The sequence below is a fragment of the Bacillus rossius genome, chromosome 3 (assembly GCF_032445375.1).
Source record: "Bacillus rossius redtenbacheri isolate Brsri chromosome 3, Brsri_v3, whole genome shotgun sequence".
NCBI classification, from domain to species: Eukaryota; Metazoa; Arthropoda; class Insecta; order Phasmatodea; family Bacillidae; genus Bacillus; species Bacillus rossius.
The window spans coordinates 96,555,037-96,580,200 of NC_086332.1; the positions used below are offsets into that span (position 1 = coordinate 96,555,037).

At 40.6% G+C, this 25,164-nt stretch overlaps 1 protein-coding gene across 1 annotated transcript in view; it reads left to right on the forward strand.

Annotated features, from left to right (window-relative positions):
• LOC134531057 (exocyst complex component 4) overlaps positions 1–25,164 on the forward strand; it is a 144,321-nt gene that overhangs the window by 96,757 nt on the left and 22,400 nt on the right. Inside the window, exons 12-14 of the mRNA XM_063366571.1 lie at positions 470–667; positions 15,654–15,827; positions 17,114–17,320. Of these exons, the coding sequence (XP_063222641.1) occupies positions 470–667; positions 15,654–15,827; positions 17,114–17,320 (579 nt within the window). The remainder of the gene's footprint in view (positions 1–469; positions 668–15,653; positions 15,828–17,113; positions 17,321–25,164) is intronic.

The following is a 25,164-nucleotide window of genomic DNA, read 5'->3' on the forward strand; positions in this document are numbered from 1 at the left end:
ATGGGTAAATACAGTATGTATGGGTTTGTGCTCAGATATATTATCTTTCGAGAATGTTTTGTCATGTTCTCTGCATTCACTGATTAGCAGTCTTAAACTCTGCATCATAATTTTCCTAGGACAGATTTACAGACTCTTAGCTCCCCTTTCCATGTTGTTCCCGAATATTTAGCTAAGTTTTGCTGATTCCGTCTGCAGCCAATGCATCACAAGTCAGGCCTGCAGAAAATTCACTGACCCCGAATACCGTAGTAGGCATCAATCACAGGCGAAGGCGTAACTAGCTTTAGCCGTATTAAACAATTTTTAAGAAACCTGCTGTATTCTCTCTTCCTGTCAAGTACAGTGAGTCGAGCTACTCTTTCTACTCTGCTAAACTTTTGTAGTCTCTGTTCATCTTCTGCATTTTTCTGTATTTAAATTTTGTTAGGAGGTGGTTGTAGTACTTGACAGGATTCTGTTGTGACAGGAATGGTTCTCGATGTCGTTACTGAAGTTTGCAATGGAGCTGCCTGGAGCGGGCAGCTCGGCCTCCCCTGGTCCCAACGTGGTGGTGACCCCGGAGAGTGTCCCGCTGATGCCAGAGTCCGCTGTGGACGGCCTCTTCCAGCTGGCTCAGGAGTTTGAGGAGCTGGCCAACACATGTCTGCTGGTCTTGCATCTGGAGGTATGTTTGCACCCGTTACTCTGCGTGTATCAATCAAACACCTATTTATTTTTTTTAGATTACTTATTTTATATGTAGATAATAAGTTTCTCATTTTGCTTAGTTTGTTTAGGTTTAAATGCTGTAATATATCATATTTCATGAAAGCATGAAATAAAATAAAATTTGTAACGGTAGTTACTAGGGAGTAGTGTGCCGCCAATCTATTCTTGAGCGGCACAAATTTTTATTTTATTTACAGTCTTGCACAGTATTTAAGGTCCCTTATTAAATATTTTTTTACCCTACTGTACCCTCTCACTTAAACTTTTTCTGTAGAGCTTAGACTGAGTCCCAGCGCCTGGGCTCAATGCACTACAGTTCCATGTAGAGCTAGCTGTCCTTTCCCCTTTCTTTTGCTATGGTGAACAAACCAGCATGAAATTGCTCCCGATTGCCGTATCTTTGGCTAACAGCCAATCTCGGGGCTACAGCCTAACTCAGAGCGCCTCGTCACAGACAGCAGTAAAGTATCCCCTGGGCTCGGCATTTGTCATCAGGTGTCCGGCTCCTGTTTTGACGTTCCTGAAGCATGCCTGGTGTGGTGTGTCTGTTTGCATGGTAAAGCGCAAGTACACCCCAGCTCCTGCACCCACCCTGTTTCACGCTGTCTCTTTGGGAACCTGGGACAAGAGCCGTGACCTCCCCCCCTCCCTTCTCCCCCTTTATTCTTTGGCACTTTGGACACACCCATGGCTTCAACATGTGCATGCTGCCCACATGCGCAAACCGTAGGCTTTCTCCGATGCTAAGTACCATTTGTATCTGATAGGGTGCAGCATCTACCCCTGAGGCCTTTACTACAGGCTCCAGGCCCAACCACTGCGTGGCGGAGCGCTACCTACGGGCGGCCATGCAAACTATGGGACGCACAACCTATCGACGCCCGCACATGCCAAAGTTTTTTGTTTGCGACCCTACCACACATTGGCCGCTCAGGAGAAAGTTACTCCTCCCCATTTTTTATTATCCCCACCTACTTTTCATCCCTCCCCATTCACACCTTTGGGGCCCTTGTCACCACTCACCACCTCCGGCTAGCTTAAAATTAGGTGATGTGTGGAACATACAGGTTAGCAGGTCACGGAGTAATTTATACGCAATGTTTGATGTATTACCTACTTTTTTTACTCATGTAAATTCCAATATCTTCCGCTCAAACAGCATAAATATTAATTAAATGTACATTAAAATGAAGATAAACCCCGGAGCCATCGCCCGACCACGGCCTGCTCGGCCCGCCGCCCGAACAATGACCACTCGGCACGGTGCTCAGACAAGGACTAACTCTACAGCCTTCCTTCCCTTTGTGCGGGCAGTGTCCTGGGCTCGCTGACGTAATTTTCAGCCAATCACGGGGCATGGCAACAGAGTCTTTCACTAAATACTTACTTCTGATCCCACGACGCAGCGATTTTCTCTCTCACTCCGGTGACCGTGACTCGCACGCCTAGCGTGTGAAACAAAGCCTCGGTCATGGAAATAATGAAGGAGAATCACGTTAGCATGGCTTCCCACATAAAGAAACCAGCAAAAAAAAAATTTACTTCAAAAATAAACTTATGCATTTTAAAATTAAAAACAATAAACCCGGTGAAACACTTTACGTCTAACCTGAAATATGACAAAAAAATTTATAACAAATTATTAATACTGGATTGCATGGGGAAGGCTATAATCCGGGTTGTTACACCCTGTGCCCTATTTCATAAAACTGTGACATATGCGACAATTATGTCAAAATTTACAAATATGTCAATTTGTAATTACAAGTGTACGTTTCATATAAAAAGAGGTTGACAGGCAAAGAATCTTAAATAGCTACAATTAAAAACAACTGTCTCATAAACACGACCGTATGTGACAATTAATTGTAGGTCAAATTTTTTTTGAGTGATGTGGCAAAAAACAATTGCCCGCGGCCACGTGTATGTCAAAACATTAGTTGGCTTTCAAGTGGTGCGTGCGATAACCTAACCCTGCCATACCTTTGCGTTTCAAGAACAATTGATTTGTATCACAACAAAGTAAGCAGTAAAATATTTATGCGACATATATAACCTTTACACATACAGTACAATGAACAGTGTGGATAAGATAAGTATTTTAAACCTCATTCGTGAGGAAAAGGAGGTGTTGTTTGGAAGAGTTTCATGCAGTTTGACACCTGAACAGAAAATGGACACATGGAAACGCGTAACTGAAAAGGTGAAAGCCATTGGAGCCTTTACAAGGGATTGGAAGTATCTTAGGAATACTACATGGCAAAACTGGCGCAAGAGAATGAATTAAGTACAAATTGTATGTGTACCAGATTATTAATAGGTTAGGTATGGACACAGAGGCATGTTATTCATGTGAATAATTTTTAGGTATAGCTACTCATCGTATACCGCCTAAACTATTGAAAAAGGAAGCAAGATGTATTAATGAAATTGCTTCTTTTGTTATGAAAAGTTGTCGCGAGAAACAAAAATAGCATGTTGCAGATGTTAATTTTTTCGATTTTCTGAGATTTTCTAAGTCCCACAAGCAAAATAAATGTATGGACTTGTAATTTATACACAGATACTAACCTAACATAACCTAAACCAACCTAACGTCACATAATGTAACCTAACCAAAAGTAACCAAACCTTAACAAACTGAGACCACCGTTATCTCCACAAACCACAGCGTTAAGGGGAAAAAGGAGGTAGTAGGGCAGTCTGATAGAGAAAAAAAAATCCTAGGTCAAAGTGAATTGAATTTATTACCTGTACTGGTCCACAAAATTAATACTGTACTCATCAACAATTACATTGACCGCTTCCACAGCAAATTTACACTGATCACTAAATATTAGTTGGAACATTTATAATAGTAATCAATTATTAACTTTAATAAATCCATTACTTTTACCAAAAATAATAACGCACAAATATTAAATGAAAGTATGGAGGGGTTGGAGATGGTAGTCGCAGGCCACACCACATGCCTCAGACTGAGTCAATACCAACTCACAGGTATTAATAACCAGACTCCAAATACAGCACAGGTTATGCCAGCATAACTTTGTACTCCCCCCAAGAATACAAATATAATAAGATGCATACATAAACAGTACAGGCTGTGTAAAATACTTGCAATAATAAATACTTCACAATATTAGTAAAACATCAAATAAAAATCACTATTACCACAAATAAGATCATGTACCAGCATGTATCTTAACAGAACTAATTTTAACATTACTTCCTTCAGATAAGCAAATCTTTAGCGTGTATACATAATAGAATATTAATTAACTTTAAAAAAAAAAATTGCTTCAGGTACATGTTATAAAGAACAGTTAACTGTTAATAATACAAGGTAAGACACTTTAAAATACACGCATACCTGCCTCAAGATATAACTTCTTTTTCACTACAAGAAAAATGTAGGAACACATCTAAATGCCTACCATATGCACCATCGAAAAACCCATCAACAATATGTCACTGATTATTTACTTTTCCTCAATAAAAAAAAAATTAACTTTCTCTCTAGTAGCGCTCTCAAATTAAAATATATATCTGTATCTTACACCATATAGTCAAAACTCACTAACAGCCAAACTTGAAAAATGATAATAAATTACTGAAAATATAAATGGCTGACTGTGACACTTTTCATTTAACTTGTGGGTAGTCTTAGTAAGTTCACTCACATATTGTACTCCAAATTCGGGGAGGTGCTAAAACTAAGTGCCAAAAACTTACTTTGCTGCCCAACATCGCTCATCATGAGCAAAGGAAAACAGCTCAAATCCTCGTCGATAGTAAACGAAAACGCTTACATAAGGCAGGTCTCCAAAACATGCTTCAAAAAAAAACAACCTGGCCGAAAACGCAGCAGTGCCAGACCAAGCGGAACTTCCTGGTTAAATGCGGTAACCGTCCACCACGATGAATCACATTAAACTCGTCACGTTTGCTGTAATCGGAATTGAAGTACAACCAGGCACCAACCCGTTTCACTGCAATAGCTAGCAGCACAAACTCGTCGCAAACACTACTCGTAAACTGTAATGCTTAATATTGCCATAGTATTCTCTGCAATAGCTATTAGCATGCACTCGTCACAAATACCACTCGTAAATTGTATTGCTTAATACTCCCATAGTATACAGTGGCTCAACTCCACTCGTAGAAGTTACATCGTCGACAGAACGCTCCAAAAACCGCAACATTTTCAATTACAACTCGCCATACAGACACAAACCTCACAAAAAATTACTTCCCTAGCCCTACCAACAGTTGGCTACGGCCAACAAAAATTTCTCCATCGTGGCGCTATCAGCACCCAGCATACAGAGACCTCCTACGACAAATCAGAGAACTACAAGGCAAGGCTAATTCAAAACCACCTCACCAGAATGTGTAATCAATCACATAACCAGCGCGGTCACAAAGAAAACAAATATGTGACGAGCGAAGCTAACGTCACAGCCTCCCCGCCTAAAAACCCACTCCCCCTCGGACAACGCAAGGGATAACAGCTCAAACAAAAGGGAGACCAAAGCTAAGCATACTCACCAACCTCGTAACAAACGATTACAAGCTACAAAAACCCCAAACTCATTACACCCACACAAAATAAGAAACTCCAAGGACACAAGAACGCATGCAACTAGGGTCAAACCACCAACTGGGCTGTTCTAAGGTGGAAAGAACTTTTTTACTGCAGATATGTGAGCCTTCTTTATGACAAACCCTTTATCAGGATCTCCCAAATTAACTGTTACAGGGGTCAGGAAAGATAAAACGCGATAAGGATCATCAAAGGCAGGGCACAACTTGCTCGAAAAGAAATCCACCTTCTTACTAAGATTTACTTTTCGACACACCACCAAGTCACCAGGAATGATATCAGACACCAACCTCCCTTGATTGTACTTCTTTCCCATGATGGCATGCGCTTTGTCCAACGCTTGTTGCGTCTTACTCCAAACTTCTTCCAGCTTTACACCAGATTCTTCAAAACAACCAGGAGAAATACCCCATAGACTTAGCAGGGGATGGGGGAGCTCCCTACCAAACATAATCATACTGGGCATCTTTCCAGTCACCCCATGAACCACGGAATTCAGCGCGACATTCAGAGATGACAGCTCAGTGTCCCAACCCCTTTGCTTCTCATGGTGAAAGATGGTCAGAGCCGCCTTGATCGACTTGTTCACACGCTCCACCAAATTTGGGCACGGGTAGTACAGGCTGGTATGAACTTGTTTTGTTCCCCAACGAAAACATTGAAGTGAAATATGTCGCGTTATCGGAAATGAGCAACTCAGGGCTACCAAATATTCTCCACACTTCATTTTCAAGCTTCCCACAAATAGAGCTGGCTTTCATATCTCAAAACCTAACGTAAGCATACATAATCTAATGTAAATAATAATAAACCTATGTTAGGTTGGGTTAAGTTAGGTTATGTTGTGTGATGTTATGTTAGGTTAGTCTCTGTGTACAAATTACATGTAACATTTAGCTTGTTTTGATTGTGGAACAGAAAATCTACGAAAATCGGAGAAAAAAATAATCGTGCCACATGCACATTTTTACAGGGGACTCATTTTCGTAACAAAAGAGGCATTTTTCTTTAATAAATCTTGCTTATATTATCAATAATTTTGTGGATATTCGATGAGTAGGTAGACTTAACAATTACCTTCAAGTAGCCACTAATATAGTATGACACTTGATATTTAGCCTCAGTAGTCTAATTAATATGGTTTAAGTAATAAAAATAAAAAATAAAAAAATTTGAGCTTTTGTATCTGCCTGTGCTAGTAATGGAACACGCCTTAGTGATATAGGATGTATATTATAATTCAATTACTAAAACCTAAATCATTTTCATGCCCAGGAGAAAAAAGATAGCAGAACAAAGACTGGAAGTGCAGGTGGGAAGAAATGTATTTATGACGAGGCAGATCATATTATCATGGACATTATTGGAAAAGAATCACCTGTTCTTGAAGGAATAATGGCTCCTGAATCTTCTGGGACTGACATTGCTGCAATTACATTCGCATACCACGAGGATTTAGGAAATCAGACTGGAGAAGTTATTGTAAATAATGCAGATGGTGTTGCTGAACCAACGTGTCCAAATGCATCTGACAATTTGAGCGTTACTCATCAAACACCATCTGCAAACACAGGTGGCAACACAAGGAAAAGAAACATAAATTCTGCAAAGAAGGAATATGAATTGTTAAGAACAAAAAAAAATTAAACTGCAAACGTTATTACTGGTACAGAAACTCGAAACAGCAAAACGAGAAAGCTTATAAAATGGTCTAGAGTTACTGAAAAAGGAGAAAGAAGCAGGCCTTCCGCCATCTTAATTTACAGCTCATTTGACAAATTCAACAATATTTCCTGTTAACACCGAAATGTTGCAATTTGGTGCTTCAAACAGTGTAATTGAATATGGTATTGTCATCGTTAACAATACATGTGAAAATAACTAATATATATGTTCTAAACATTAACATCTGATGTATATAATCTTGTGGTAATGAAACCAAAATAATTAAACGGACATTTCAAGACAAGCATATGTTAATTTTTAATAGTTATGTATATTTTGTACCTAATTATTCGTTTCAGTTTTTGTAATAGTGGATAAATATTTGTTGATTTAATTATAATGGAAATGTCAGTGCATGATACAAAGCAAACTCATTGATATGTATATGGCTAGAAACAAAGAAACCACTTAATGTTCAAACACATGTATCAGTTCTTGCAATACTGCAATAGCCTCTGGATCAGCTGCGTCAACATCCTCACGAGCTTCCCCATCCTCACCTTCTACATTTTCATCGTTTTCATATGGTTCATACACCTCTGATCCTAGGCGTTTCTCAATGTTATGCACAATTATACAAGACAAGATAATGTTACATGCTGACACTGGCTGCATTCTCAGATGATTAAGGCATGGGAACTTCTCTTTTAAAATACCAAGTGCATTTTCCACCAGTCGTCTGGTAGATTTAAAGGCTGGAAGAAAACTTGTAAGAGCATTTGTCCGAGGTATTTTGTATTGGGATATTTGGTGTAATAAGCCACTTTTTTAATCCATATCCACTGTCTCCCAGTAATATTGCATGTGTAAATGGTCTCCATCCATTTTCCCACTGTTGTGACAACGATGAACATCGTAGTACTTGTGCATCATGTACTGAACCGGGCCACCGAGCACTGGCATACAAAAATTCTAGGTTAGGTTCACACACTACCATTATATTGATTGAATGGTCGCCATTCCTGTTTACAAATGAGACTTCATTATCATGTGGGGCATCTATCTTGATCAATGACCCATCTACAACTCCAGCAACCCTTGGAATGTTTGCTGCACTCATGAAAAGCTGTGTAATTGCTTGGACAGATTCAGATGTCCAGCGAACCTCTTCTCCAAGAAAGGTGTGAACCAGTAAGTGACATAACTTATTTACACATCGGTGGATAGTGGCTTTTGATAAGCCATGTGCATCTGCATTTACATGATATTGTGCTCCTGTGCCCAGCCAATGCAATGCGCACAAAAGTTGTTCTTGAACAGTAAGATCATGATTTCTTTTTGTTTCTGTCCGCAACTGTTGCCCTAACCTATTTATAATGTATTCAGCTGTTACCTTGCTAATGCGGAATTTCTCTTTGAAGACAAAGTCACTGAAATTGAAGGTTAGGTTAATCCGTGGCCTAAAAACTCTACGAACTCGCCTTTGTCTTTCTTCATCACTCCCGCTACTGCTAATGCTGCTACTACTGTCCATTATGTCCAATCACATCAAATTAACCCAATTTTTTACACGCTATTGCACTGCTGTTATTACCAATCATTAGATGACACTAAATGGTTTACCTGTCACTTCCACTCTGACAATTCTACAAATTTGTAAAATTGTTAAATACAATTTACATATCTGTGTTTCATAAAACAGTATTACCTGTCAGATGTGACACATTTGTCACATTTTTACCTGTCAGCTTTAAACTTTTATGGAACAGCTATATGTCAAATTGTCATACATTTATACATATTTGTCGTGACATACATTTGTGTAGACTTGTCAAATTTTATGAAACGAACATATGTTGAATTGTAAATATGTCTGACAATTCATTGTCACCTGTCACCTGTAGAATTGTAACGTTTATGAAATAGGGCCCTGGTCGTCTCCTACCAGGGACTAGCAAACTCCTGACAACCCCCACATTCTGTGGGGTCCAAGTGATGGGGAAACTACCTCGGAGTACCAGTTTTGGCCTATAAAATCCTTCTGAGTGAACTCTCTCTCTCTCTCTCTCTCTCTCTCTCTCTCTCTCTCTCTCTCTCTCTCTCTCTCTCTCTCTCTCTCTCTCCCTCCCTCCCTCCCTCCCTCCCTCCCTCCCTCCCTCCCTCCCTCCCCCTTCTCATGGACCGTCTCAACTTCCACCCACTGACTCATGCTTGCAGCTAAATTTTTACAACTGAAAGGTAAAAACTATAAATTTACTTCTTTGAGACTAAAAGCTAATCACCAGACTGGCTAATTAACTTAAGAAAGAAGAAAGTAATTATGTTTAACTTTTATGGGTGAATGATTTGTAACAAAATTAATACGTTAACTAACTAATGTAGTAATTTTTTGCTTTCCTGCCGGAACAACTTATTTGCCCCCACTAAAGACCATATGTTCTAGTGTATCTTTTGAAAGGATAGCCAAAATGGCACAAAAACTGTGGAGGCATTTCAGTATTAAATTTATGGGCTAAAATACTTGATTTCAGTGTTTTTATTTTTAAGTTAGCTTATTACTGTCCATTCCTTTACACCCCATTTGTTCTTGAGTGTAAAATTTCTAAATGTTGAATGCTCGCCGCTCGTTTTCCGCCTCTGGTAGAACTCATATTTGGTCGCCTTGGTCCAGTACATTTTCAGGCCCATTTTTAAATACAGTAAGTCCTCGGTTTACGTCGGGGTTATGTTCCTGAAAACCGCGACGTAAATAGAAACGACGCAAAATGAGCCATGTTTCATGCCACCGGCCGGCCACGGCCCAAGGTCGGCCGGAAGCGCTGGCATACAGATGTGACAACGGGCAATTTTATCAGCAAATGACAACCGACAGCGTGGGAAACAAGTCCAACTAGTACTTCTCAGCTTTATAGAATGGTTATTTAACCAGCTGCTTTATTACCTTTATTGATTGAAATATAAAAACAGATATATAGTACATACTGTACGTAAGAGCAGGAAGCGTCCCTCATGATGTATGATAAGATAAGGCGGTGAACGTGTAGCTTACGCTACATAGCATAAATTAACTACCGAAGGAAACAAAGAATTATAAACGAATTATATACGGTGTTTTGGTTAAAATAAAGATTTACGGTCATTGTAAACGACGTTATTGTGAATCGGCGACAACTTAAATTAAAACATGAGTACTCAAACATTAGCGACGTTAATCCGAAACGACGTAAATCGGTACAACGTAAATAGAGGACTTACTGTACCTAATTATTGAAATAATGCAAGAGGAAAACAATGGGTGCAGTAGTTATGACTAGGATTGTGTTGAGTAAATTCTATGATGCCATACTCACTCACTACCTTCGATTCTCATTGTAGTTGGAGTTTTCGTTGCCAGAATGCATTTTATGTCCTTTTTTTTTCCTTCAGATATGGTATAGTCACAAAATTAATATAAGCATTTACTAAAATTTAGAGGGTTGCTTTTTTCACAGTTATATTTGTTAATTTGTAAACACATTTCAAAAAAATTTAGTGTAGATTAAAACCATAATTTGCTGTACATACTTTTCCATACTAATTGTACAAACCAAAGTTAGTTTTCTATACTGGGCAGGAAAATATTGTAATCTACTTTAATATAATAATTATTTTTCACAAATAAAACATTTATGTAACATTTATCTTTACTCGTAAACCGTGTTATTTTTTGAATAATTGAAAGCATGTTGCTATGTGAGTTTGTTCCCTGCACCCCCCCCCCCCCCCCATCCCCCGTGAGGGGAAACAAGAAAGGTTTGTGTTCGAGCAAAACCAAAGAAATGGCTTGTGAGAGCCACACATTTTATTATCTGGAAATATATGGTTAACAAAGACAGATAAATCCCGAGCACTCAATTGGTCTTGTGTACATGTTCTTTCTTTCTTGACTTGCTCAAGGACACGCACAGAATGTGCCAATCAACAAACACAATTTTATTATCACCAAGTCGTACATTAGCTTTAACATATAGTGAATCTTATTATTCACAAAAATGAACAAAGTGAATGTTTATGTTTACACAATAATTATTGCCTTCAATATTTACAGTAGCAAGACTGAAGTAAATCGAAAACTCACATACATTAAATGAAACTAAGCCAAGCAAATAATATTTTAAGCGCATAATATCTGAGGCATACACATGCTAAAATGACTTGACAAAAAAAAATGTCTTAACAAACTATTTACAATATTACAATTATCTTCCAATATTTTGATTGCATGTACAATGCCTCAAACTTCAGTACCGTATTTACTCGCGTAAAGGCCCCCCTTTTTTTCCCAAATTTTGACTCCAAAAAAGGGGAGGGGGCCTATACGCGAATTTGGAGGAAAAAATAGATTTTTCTTTTCAAGTTGTGCGTCTGTTCGAATGAGGAAGACAGGGGAGGCAGCGACGCGGCAGGAGGGAGAGAGAGGCAAAGACTCCGCAGGGGGGGGAGGGGGGAGATGCAGAGGCAGCGCTTTGTCAGGAGGGGAGAGAGAGGCAGAGGCGTGGCTTAACCTCCCTCCTGCCAGCTAGCCAGCCAACCAGACAAAGGAGTGTTAGAATCCTTGACCCACTTCCCTTCCTCCTTCACTTCCTCTCTTCTACTCCGACAACACTCCACATCAACACAGCGGCAGCGCGCGAGTCCAGCTTTCTTTATATTTATGTCGTTTGAGATAGGACTAACTGCTTACGTCTGGCATGCCTCACGACAGTCCTACTGAGAATGGACAATCAGTCTCTGTATCACTGCCACTTACAAAATCACCTCCCGCCGCTCACAATACATGGCTTGTTGTTTGATGCATGCCAAGCTGCCCTGCCCTCAGATAAACCCAGAAAAACACGTTTTTAAATTTTTTCTCAAAAATGTTTACAAAACAAGGAGGGGGGCTTATACGCGGGCGGGGCCTTTACGCGAGTAAATACGGTATTTTAACCACAAAAACTCTACCAAATTTAAATGAAACCTCGCTAGTCTGTGGGTAAAAACTGGCCGGACACTCGCTTTACAGTTCGTAGGGCGTACTGTCCCGGGTTACCGTCGAGTCGTCTCTTCCACCAGCACACCTGCCGACTGTCACTCTCCTGCCCCAACAGCACTCAAGCCGGACTTCGATGGTGGGCTTCCAAACAGGAACGAATTGCCCCAACGACTGCAACACAGCAACGTGAACAGGCCACAGCCCTGTTCATCCACGTCCAGTGTGTCCGCCCCTGTTACACTCAAACCAGGGGGCTTAAAAAAACAGTTACGTTGCACACCCTCAACACTCCTACAAAAAGTCAATAATAGTTGCCTTGGGGTTAAAAGTCACTGTCGGGAAGAAATTCAAAGTCGGGTATATCATTACACAGCCATGACATGCCAGCCACAAACCAACCACCGCAGTCACACACATAAGCCATGAGTATTTCCTTCAGAGTTTCTGCTTACTATCTCGTACTAGCTCAGTGAGTAAAAAGTGACACATCAACTGCAAGCATTTTCAGACCTCGGGTGCTACTGTCCACCTTCCACAGGTCCTAAAACAGTAGAGCAACTTTCACATAAAACTCGCCCGACAAGTCCCCAAATCGCTGATGATTACCTTCTTCGCTAAGAGTCACTCTCTGCAGCACTGCACTCTGGATCCCTCCTCGACGACTGGGTTAAGTCCAATTTCCAAAGTAACTTGTAAGTTGAGCTTACCAGTCCCAGAGACTAAGTCCACTTTCAAAGTTCAATGCGTGCTCGGGCATAGTGACGTTCCTGGTGGTCTGGCTGGGCGGTGGCAGGATGACGATCGTGGAGGTGTGCTTCATGCTCCTTCCTCTTGCACTCTGTGCTCTATGCTCAGATCAGGGGTACATATACTCCTCAGGCGCGCTTCCCCTTCTTCCTCGAATCGCCCAGAAGGTCCAAGTCACTCCTACTTCAGCGGAGACGAAAGGAGGGGTGGTAGTCGCATGAGTACTCTCCCTAGTATCAAACCGAAGATCTTCAGCGTGCATGACTTGCATTAAGTACCAACGGACCAAAGGGGTTGGCAACCCACTATACTCATTGATATTTTCATTCTGTTGTACAAGTCAATCTTATGCACTTTGCGGTACAACTATTATTACTTTAGCTCTCGTTAAAACTTAACTTTCTCTGAACACGTCCATCTGCGAAGCTATTGTAAGGCCGTTCCTCAGTGAGTAACCTCTGACGGTCTACTATGCGATGGTTGGTTGTGGGGGGGGGGGGGGGGATCTCCGCACAATAGTAGGAGGTGCTGACAAATATAACCACATCTCTGTCTCTCTACCACGAGGGGCAACGAACTCTCTCTGCTGACGAAGCCAATACCGGCTCCCCATAGCACACTGTCTTGCAGCTATTCCATAATTAAGTTCCGTACAATGAATGAAATTTTTTTTTTTCACACTTCACTGGAGATCAAGAAAATGTTGTGCAAAATACAGTAAGAGGGAAAAAAGAGAAATATATGGAACCATAATAAAATGGTGGAAAATTAAATATAAAGAAAAAACCTGGCAATGCATTTTCTTAACAAATAAAATTTTAAGTTGAAAATTATTTTGCTGCTCTATCTGGTTATATACTTAAAAATAAAGTTTGTGTGTGTGTGTGTGTATAATATATAAATCACAATTTATTTGTTACACATAAAAATGATGTATGTGCTATATTTCAGAAAACAAATCCAAATTTGTCAATGAATTTTCTTAGCTTCACACATGTTACATATTTTTTCTTTTAAATATTTTTTGAATGAGTCCCACTTGCTATATATATTCGTAATGAATTAATAAAAAAATATATATATTTTATTAAAAATTTTGTATCGCGGTAAGTTTGGTTACATTGAAACTCCGATCCCTGATTCACCAGCTGTTGCACTCAACTCGAGTAATATTGCAAATGTGGTTTTTAGATATTTAGAAACTATAGATCTGTGTTTCTAAAATTTAAATGGTATTGTGACATAAAGTGCACCAATACTTACAGGTAAAAATAATGGGATTCTAAATAGGTTCAACAGGAACAAATAGAATTCAACAAGAATTAGGAATTGTCAACACATACGAAGATGTAAGTGTCCATTGTGCTGGCCACAGATTGAATTTGGCTGTATCACATACAGCTGTAAAGACAACTTGAGTAAAAAAAAATGTTGTAACAATATAAGGCAGATATTGACTTAATCAAAATAGCTCTGTGAGAAGTGCTGGTCTTCAGGAATTGTAGTCTCTTTTTCCTCAGGACCCACAAGGCAAGGTAAAGCAGCCGAGTCAAACTTGGTGGTTGAGCGTCGAATGAAGACTAAATTGAGATCTTATTTGTTGCTACTTTTCTTTTTTATGTGTAAAGTACTACCTTCAATAAACCTTTCTAATAATTCTTTCAAAATTATTTCAACAAGTGAATGGTGATCTTAGTATTGTCGGATCATTTGTAGATTCAACCATCACAAAGCTCAAGAGGTCGAAGGATTTTGAGGGCTTAAATGATCATGAAGTAGTTACTTACTAGGAAATGTACTCTAATAAATGTGCTCTAGACCACTCAAAACCAAATACCTATGTTAATTTCAAGAAATTGAATCTGCAGTACCTCAGTACATTCATTGAAAACATTCAGAATTGTTTTTCAGTCTTTGATCCATCATATCTTCTATCACCACAAAGCTGTCTGCAAAATTTGGTCTTGAAGAAAAGACAGTGCCAACAAGAATGGTAGGAAATTAAACAACACATGATTCCCTGTCCTGCCCAGCATTAGCAGCTTCATTTAATTTTTAATCCTTTCCAAAACATACTTAGTTACATACAGTGCCTAATGTAGTATGTTCAACTTAAAATATTGCATAAGTAATTTCTGGTTTTACAATGTATGTTTTATTTACAAGTAGTGGTAGCTGGTTGAATTGCTAACTGTTTCTCACAATGTTCTTATTTAATATGTTTTTTTTATGCAGGATGTGCTGTTAAAACACTTTTTCAGTGGTTCGCTATGGAACTTTTTTAATGTTGAAAAATGTTGTGACTTACTTCGATTTCTTTGTCTACAACTTTGATTTAGGTTGTAAAGTTTTTCATTGCACAATCCCCCTACTAGTTATAGTTATATCATTAATGTTCAAATAAAACATACACACATATTTATAGTACCCAGTTCTCACTCGCCTATATAGAGTTGGTTTTAAGATGTATTTCAAAATAGTGCAATTTTTCTCTCTCGAAAATCTAACATGTTTATAAAATCATACCTTTTCAACAGAGTTTAATATTTGTAGCCATTATTACAATTTCATTACTTTTATTACGGAATGAAGAGAGATAATGATAAAATGTTGGGCTCACCTTTGGTAATTTCGAGGTTTTGAATATCAGTCCATCTGTTATCATTTTTCTGAAACCATTTTAAACAAATGCTTGGATGTGGTCGGTACCTTACTTTTGTTCATGATCCCCTGGTTTCCTTAACTTGTGGTATACGTGTCAATCTGTCATGACCTCAACAACGAGATGTAAATCTATAACCTTTCACCTTTTTTCATTTAAAAGTAATCAGTATTGTGCTCTGAGTGGATGGTTTTAGTTTCCAGCTCTCTGCCTTGCAGTGTGAGGAAGGTGGCTGTGTTAATGTGCAGGTGCGAGTGCAGTGCTTCCACTACCTGCTGCCGCGGCCCGACTCGTACAATAGGTTCGTGGGTGGAGGCGGCCTCAGCTCTCAGGAGCCGGACCCCCGCGTGCTGGAGTTGAGCCGTGTGCTCGTGGTCATCGACGAGGCCATGAACTCCAGCCTGCAGGTCCGCAAGTCCAAGGTGAGGCCCCGCATCTGCTTCATGCCCTGCATCCCGTTCTTCTTTTCCCATAAATCATCCTCATAAACCACATTAAAATGTTACTTATGCTCTTAATTAGAAATTACATTAAAGAACAGTAAACTATCAATTATTCATTTTAGTTGGGACCTACTGCTGCTCAGATAATTAAAATTATGTTTAAAAAAAAAAAAACCTTGATGATCCGTTTTACGGTAAGGGCCACCCTTGAATTTGGGTCGCATCATATATTTGTCTTCAGTAGAATTCTGAGGACGAGTGAAGTCCATGCTGTATTTCTCCGTCTGTGGAAAGGCGGCTGTCACCCCCTCCTCTCCCCCTCCCTCCTCTTATTAATTTTTTATACCCCTCAACAGCAGTTATTCCTTCTTCTCAGTTTCTTGTGCTTTCATAAACTAGCATGCAGAGAAACTTATGTCAGGCTGGAGGAATATGTAAGTTGCACTCATACACCAATTCTCCAATGTGTGCTTTTCACAGACATAACACAGGAAAGTTTTGTAAATCAAAGAGAGGAGGCTACAATATGTGCGCATCTTGCAGTGCAGTGGCGGCAGTGTTCGTCATGAAAAGTTGCAGTTACAAATGTGGGAAATAAATAGCATCATGAAAACCTTGGCCCGAGTTCTCTATTGCGACCATTCCGTTTATAAGTGTGTTTTTCCGGAAACCGTGAGGGGTCGCATCAGCGGGATTCTACTGTAACTAGAGTCAACGTAAATCCATTGCAAAAATACCATAATTCATTGAAACTTAAGAATTGTCAGAGAAAATAATATTTAAATAGTTTTCATAATATGTGTGATATTTTTCTGCACACTACCTTAAATTCTCTTATTTATGCTTTCAATTCACTCCCACTTGTAAACAAACCTTTACTTTCATGCACTTTCACAGGGTGCTGATTAGTATCTATTCATTGGTTAAAAGGAAATATGTGTGTAGGTCACCTGCAGTGGCAGTATGTGTGTCTCCTTACAATGCAGTATATGTCCTTCTAAAATGGGTGTGTTACCATAATTCTACTGTATTTTCATAAATTTTTACTGGTAAAGGTTTGGCTGTTAAGATTTCTGTGGTACCGTGATCATACTTATTTACGGTTCCCAGTGTCAGTTACATCATCGACAGATTATTTAGTCAAACCAACCATCTCTCTTGAGGCTAAAAGTTTAATATTTAGTTTGTAAATTACTCACATAGTTTTGTTGTATCCTTATTGCTGGTGTTTCATGAATAGGTGCGTTTTCCTGTGTTTCTGACAGTACATCTTTGAGGGACTGGGCCACCTGATAGCCAAGATCCTGATCACCTCGGCCCAGTTCATGGATCGCATAGACGAAGCAGGGATCCAAAAGATGTGCCGCAATGTGTTTGCTCTGCAGCAAACCCTCACCAACATCACTATGTCCCGGGAGGTGGCGCTGGACTATGCCCGCCACTATTACGAGCTCTTCTTCCTGACACCGGAGGTGAGCGTGGTATCAGCTGTACATCAGGAACAAATTCACACACAAACTAAACTAGACTGGTTCTCTAAGCCAGTAGGTAAGTTTAGGCATTGACTCAGTTTTGAATTTTGTGGGGGAGGGGGGTAATTAACAAATAAAATAAAGATCCAAGACAATTTTAAACACTGCAGGTTTTCCATCACCATGTTCAGTATAATTGTGAACCGCCATTGTTAAGTTTTATTTTTGAAGTGAATTATCAAATATTTTGTTTTATTGTTCAAGTGGATTATTAATGTATGAAATTTCACTTCTATCACCTGTTCTAACACCCATTTTTTCTTTTATGTTATTTTCTAAAGTGAAACTTACGTAAGGTTTTGTGGCTGACAGAACATGAGTAAGAGGAAAGGGGTTGGGAAGGCAGGTTGTTGACAGAAAGTTAGTTACTTTCAGGAGAAGCAAGGTAGTTGTGGTCGTTGAAAACAGGTTGTAGAAAAGAAGAGGACATGTGTGTCTCAACTTTGTTCTTTCAGAATTTGCGTGTTGACTTCAGTATACTGTCGATAGCATGTTTGTAGCTTTTATTTCCTGCAGTTCGGTACACACTACCGTGCTCGAAATGCTTCAGCGGTTAGAACAATTGTACCAGATGCTCAACCAATATACCAATTCAAAGCTTACGAAATATGCAACAACGTTGGTTTAAATGATTTTTACTATGAAACTTTTATTTTTATGTAATCTGTATTTTTATTACCATGGATTTGGAAGAAAAACTTATTTCCCAACTTTTTTGATTTGTGATAATGATAATATATTAACACGTTATAACTTTTTTCCAATATTACCATGTAAAGTTGACGTGCGACGTGCCGCGCACGTCTATAATCACGAAGCCGTCAGCCCCTTCCTTCCTAAACACGTGTGCGCGCCGCCGCCACTGACGGCCGCGACAGCTGTCACCGTCCGGCCAACACCGCGTCGCCCGTTGCCAGGACAACCACGCCGCGTCCTTGGTTGCCATGCCAACCAGCTGGGTGCGCGCGCACACTCCTACCGGCCGCCACCCCTCGACTACCCCTCTCTCGCCAGGCCAGCCGAGTGCGCGCGCAGCTTCCCCCTCCTCACCCACCACCGCTACCGGCCGCCACCCCTCGCCTACCCCTCTCTTGCCAGGCCGAGCGGGTGCGCGCGCAGCCTCCCCCTCCTCACCCACCTAGGCCTGCCCAGCCGCCTCCTCCCGCCTTCCCCTACCCTCCAAGCCGAGGTCCGTCCAAGTCACGTAGGCCGGCTGGAATTCCTGGAAGCGCCCGTGATTCTTGGAACCCTCGGCCCTTCCTACGTCACGCCCTGGCCCTCAGGAGGGGTATATAAGGCCGGCCCTTGGGCCAGGAAGTCGGTGCCCTCGAGGCACCACTGGCTGCCGAGCCTCGCTCACCGCGCCATCAACCGCTCACCGCGCCTTCACCGGCAGCCGAGCATGCCAGCCAAGAGCAGAAGACCGACAACTGGGTCCGCGAGTTAGTGTGTATCGGGAGGCTGTCAGTACCAACCGCGAGTGTGCGAAATAAAACTCGTACCGCATATCGGAGAGTGTTCTTTCGGGGTAAGGGCGAACCTCGGGGACCTATCCAACCAGCCAGCCAGCCACCCGTCAGCCAGCTAGCCGCCCGACTGCCAGCCAGTCCGCCAGCCAACCGCCCGCCAGCCAGCCAGCCAGCCAGCCAGCCAGTCCGCCAGCCAGCCAGCCAGCCAGCCAGCCGCCCGACTGCCAGCCAGTCCGCCAGCCAACCAACCGCCCGCCTGCCAGCCAGCCTGCCAGCCAGCCAGCCAGCCAGCCAGCCGCCCGCCTGCCAGCCAGCCAGCCAGCAAGCAGGTCAGCCCTACTACTGGGAGACCGCAGAGCCAAACCAGCCGCAGCCCGTAAGTAAGCATCAGAGAGGGACACTGGGAGCCACTTTCAGGGCATCCCAAGGTGGGGGAGAATCCTACCTACCCCTCTTAGGAACCTCCAGCCAGAAGTTACTCGCGCCAGTCAGGCCGCTCCCTTCTTATTCAGGCAGCACAGTAAATATTGGACGCAGGGAGGGGACTCGCTCCAGCAGGAAGCAACCCTCACCTCGTGACAATTAGTGGCGCCCAACGTGGGGCCACTCCCTTCTCACCCAGGCAGCAAACTAAAGATTGACCCTTAAGGCCATTCTGGAAGAGCCAGAGAAGAGCCTCGCGACAAAGTAATATTTTTAGAGTATTTTTTTGTCCATACTGAGAGTCTACTTTAGAAATGGCATTTATGATACAGTTAAACCTCTCTGAAACGACCCCTCACGGTTCCCAGGAATAGGGTCGTAAAAGAGGGGGGGTCGTAATAGATGTTTTCCGAAATGTTCAGTTATTTCAAATCCCCCCCCCCTGCCTCAACCGCTACTCGCTAAGAAACCAGCCGTACAATGGCAGGATGCTGTAACAGATGTTTTCCGAAATGTTCAGTTATTTCAAACCCCCCCCCTCCCTCAACCGCTACTCGCTAAGAAACCAGCCGTACAATGGCAGGATGCTGTAACAGATGTTTTCCGAAATGTTCAGTTATTTCAAACCCCCCCCCTCCCTCAACCGCTACTCGCTAAGAAACCAGCCGTACAATGGCAGGATGCTGTAACTCACAATGCTAGATGGCTTTTGCTTTAAACCCACTTCAACCTTCATGACAAGTCCGTCGCCCTACAGGCCACCTCTAATGAAAATATGTCAAAAGACAGTTTATTTTTACTGGTTAGTTTACATGTACGTTTTCTGCTTGCCGTAGTTAAATACACTAGAACCCTGATGTCACGAACCCCGGAATTAACGAAGCAGTGATTTTACGAATAAATTCTCGGGAACCGTCAAAAAATTGGACATTTTGACCAAAATGTGGAAATCAGAAAAAATTAAAAAAAAATTAAAGATCATTAAAATATGTTAATTTTAACACACAGCGTATTTTTGTGTCGGCTTTAATTCTTCCAATAATGTTCATGTAAGAGTAACAAAAAATAATGGGACCTTTCCTTTAAAAATATGGCAGTTGTAGGTTCTGCAACGCGAGTGGGCACACACTAAGCTCGCCCGGCTGGCTGGCGGCAGCGGCTTCATGACGCATAAGCTCACCCCTCCCTCCCCTCGTTCACATTCTTCAAGGCTAGCTCATCCCTCCCAGACACACAGACCTTCTAGTGTCCTCCCTTATAACACCCCAACTTCGCTCCCCTTTGAAAAACCTTCAGTGAGAAAATGCTCTTTTCATCCTTCCTTCTCCCGTAAAATTTGGCTATTATGAATGGGGTACTAAAGGGGAGAGGGAGGGGTAAGATTGTTGTAAATATTTTCGGACCCCTCCCTCCTCTCCAAACACGCCCAAAAAAAAAGTATGTCAAAATATGTCACTTTTCACACCAAGTTCGAGTTCAGTCATCTCTGGCAAGGAATTTACAAGCTTTCAAACTTAAATATAAATGTATTTTAATAGCAAGGGTCCTATGAAAAGGAATATACCGAATAAAATGAAGCTGCTGTCACCAAACAAAGCATAAAACGGCCCAATGCGTGGTGGCTTCGTTATTGCTCGCGAGAGGCGAGACGTGGAATGTTAGAAGAAAGATAAATGCAGGGGAGACAGACGGCAGCCAGTGTGTTTCCTGCGTTGGGAATAAATGGCGTAGACTTTTTTTTATGCTGGGTGAAGCGACCTTTTTCTGTCAACCCACGGGAAAAGATAATTGCTTGAGCTGTCAAAATAAACATCGCTGCGGCAGTTAAAACAAGTCGAGGCAGGTGTGCATCCAGTCCGTCGCTGTGTATGTCTACTCGAAAAACATAACATCTCAATTCATAACAATATTCCTTATAACTAGAGCCAAGATTTTATGGTGTTATGAAAAAGGACTTTTCGTCATTAAGAATTGTGGATTTCGTCTTTATTGTCATAAAAAATTAAAACACATGTAATAACATGTACACACCTAGCAGAGCTGCCTTGATCAAATGCTTCAATAATTCGTGGTTAGAGACTTAAAATATGCACATTAAACAATACTATGTTGAGAGTACATAAAAAATTAACAACTAAAATATTTAGTATTCTTATGCAGGTAAGTACTGTTCCTGAGTTCAGGAGAGAGTCTAAATTAATTAAAATAGAAACTACAGTTAAACTTTTGTTCTATAAATGCAATATAATTAAGCTCAGGAAAAAGCCACCATTGTCAGCAGTTCAGCATTCTCTGGTTTTAGAGATCATCTTCTGTCACTTACAACTACAGAATACTTAGAAAAAGATCTTTCTGAGTCCACATTCGTTGCAGGTATCCATATTAACTTTAAAGCAGCAGCTGCAAATTCAGGATAATCCGCTTTCATTTTGTTTACTTTATGGGCCCAACATTGTATGTGGTACATGTGGTCACCAAATACACCTTCAAGGGTACCAGCAGATTTTGTCATGTACCTGGCACTATCTGTAACATACGCAATTATGTTTTCTTCCTTGACTTCATATTTGGAGCATACATCAATCACTGCCCGAGAACAACAAACAGCATTTGCTGCATCAAGGACACAAGAAGCCCCTAAGATAACATCTTGTTCAGCACCTGGTTTCAGAATTTTAAACAAGATGTTGAAAACACAATTATTACTCTTGTCAGTGGTTTCATCTGCGAGTATGACCACATCTTGCCCCAAGAGCTGCTGCTTGATTTCCACTTCTTTTTTCTCTCTAAGTAGGGGAATGTACTTTTTCCTCATCCAATCCGCTGTTGGAAGATCACCAGCACCACTTACATGCTTCTGCATCCATGCAGTCAGCTTGCTGTTGTCAAGTTTCTCAAGAGGAAGACCTGCAGCTACAAAGGCTTCAACAGTTTCGAGAACAAAATCTTCCTTTTGTTTTTTTGCGCATATTTGCGCCACTTTTGCTTCTGGGATAGAAAGCTGTCGTTTCAAAGTGCATGGGGATCGTTTAGCTTTTACATGTTTGTCGCTAATTATGTGCTTGTTTACCGTGTCCTTACGTTCATGCTCCAAACGGCAATTACAATATTTACAGAAAAGTATTTTTCCGTCACTGACATATAATCCCTCATTCTTAAACTCGTCAGCACGTGATGCCGCAGTAGCTTTATTTTTCGGCATGATTAAGAAATTTAGCTTTCATTTATGCACGTCATTTGTAAACAAAGCCCGGAGGTACCAAAAACTAGTATTTACTGAAGTTTAGCGAAAAAATAAACCGCGGGAAGCCTACTTTTTACAGGCGAGAGAGCCATATACTCAACCCGAAGTAAAAGGTTAGGTTATGTCAGGTCAGTGAAATAAATGTTTTTATTTATTTTCCGGGAGGGTTGGGTAGGTAAGCGTTATTTAAAATATTTAATGACCGTAAAATAAATAAATCCTTGCAATATGGTGCTTTTTCATTAGCGATCGGAAAACTTCGATTATGTTACGATTTTGGCACTCTCGCCTGTGAACGTGAAGTGTGAAATGAAAATGAAGGCTTCACGGTAAACTGCTTATTCAACAAGCACACAAAATTGCGTTACAGTGAAATTTCATTAAATATTAAGTGATCATTAAATATCAATGTTCGCTTTTATTTTATTTTCATACGTATTTATTTAATGAATGCAGTTTTTTTTCACTTTTTCAAAGTATACAGCAAACAAGGCGCTGAGATTTTTCACGTTGTTGTGTTTGTTAACTTGATAATTTTAAGTTTACGATCGTCAGTTGTTAATATTGCGTGATCTCTAGTGACTAGATGCGTTACCCCTAACCTAACTCCGATAACGATCTTTTTTTGTACGTGAAATCGTCAATTTTTGTGATATCTTGTAATTTTTTAAGATGAATAATTAACGCATTAAATAACCACCACACTGCAGTTGGATGACGACCATTTCTTCTACAAACAGATACGGAATTTTTGTCAATCAACCAATAGTCGGTAGTTAACGATTTAAATCAATATTGGATGTTTATTTGTGGTTAGAAAACATTTCGCATTTTTCGCGGTTTGGGATGAATTTCACGTGAAAATTCGTGATTTCGCATAAAACCATATAATCTTGGCTCTACTTATAACCTACACGTATTGCCGGATGTTTTCAGCCTGATCCATACAAGTTCTTTAGCCATGTTTTGAATTAAAACAACTGGCGGGCCAGTGTTTTGCCCTGTTTTGCGGACACATAAAGCTTTTATCAATTTGCTGACAGTTTTAATATATTTTTACTCTCGTTAAAATGAAGCAGATAACGTGATTGTTAACAAGTACAAGCAGCATCCGAGATCGTCCGCAGTGCACGGTACGGGGAGAGGGTGAGCGAGGGCGAGCGAGCGGCCGACTACCATGTTCACACGCTGCGGCCAGAGGGTTTTTCGTGCGTTGTATTAATAGTAATAAATATTTAATGGTATTTTATTTATTTATTAAGTCATAATATACAAAATCGAAAAAAAAAACCTGCATAAGTCAACAATAGTTAACAAATTAAAGCCAGAAAATATACCAAATCGAACTTCAAAAACTAAGCAAACATTGTCAACCTATAGTAATCAAAATCAAGAGAAATCCAGCAGTTAGCTTTGCCTTAACTGCGTACCACACTAGACACTCGCAAAAAGCTAAATGTAACCATGTTGCCACATAAACCTTTATCTGCACCCTGCCGGCAAAGGGACATTGAATGGGGGTTGTCAACCGCTGACAGTGCTCGACAGGAAGTGGTATATATTTTTAGATATGCGATGCCTAAGGCAGCACAGCACTCGGCAAGAGAAACGCAGTAACACGCTACTCACCACAAGAAACTTATTTTCTGTCCGATTTTCTTCGGATTTTCGACAATTTTTTCACGGTTCCTCGAAATCGGTTTGTAATAGAGAGGTGGTCGCAATAAATGGGGTCGCAACAAAAAGGTTTTACTGTATTCAATTTTTGTGGATTGTGGCCATAAATTATCATTTGGGACTTAACTGCACGTTTCTGGTGTGACGCACAATATTCAGCTGTAAACTTTTATGTTACTGAGAAACGTTGTTCCTGCCATTGTACAAAAGTTCAGCCCTGAGATAATTTTCCATGTATTTAAAACCTTTGTTTCCTATGAGATAAAATTGTCCCTACCTGAGCTACTTTAGCACCGCCACAGTACAGTACACACTACGCAGCTCTGAACGCTTCAGTGGTCATATCAGTTTTACCAGACTCTCAACAGATATACCAATTTAAAGCTTATGGATTATGCAAAAATCTTTATTCAAGCGATTTTCATGTCTAGCTCTTCATATTTATGTAATTCTAAATGCAGTAGTCTCGCTAATCCGGACCCCGCTAGTCTGGACATCCGGTTAATCCGGACGAAACTAAAAAAATAAAAATGATGAAAAAAAAAATTTGTGACAAAGGAAAATAAGAAAATACATTTGCCCTCAGTTGCCGGGAGTCTTACCGCTAGTTTTCCGCTCATCGTCTGTTTTCCAAGAAGTGACTCACTCTATACCTGCGAGATGTTTTGTTTTGTTCCTTTCAGTCGATGGTTACTCGTGCTGGTGATACGTGCTCCTTACAGTTATTTTTATTCAGTGGAAGTGTTGTATTGTGTGCACATATTAAGCGTAATGTAATGGCTACTAAACGTAAGAAAGTGACGGTAACAATGGAGCAAAAACACCCAAGTCTTATTTCGTATTGATGCGGGTGAATCATTAACTAGAATTGAATATTTAGGAGTCGGAAAACAAACTGTTTCTGATTAGGGAAAAAAATCGGAAAGAAATTTAAGATTATTGTCCCTGTTTGGACTTGTAAATATTGTGTG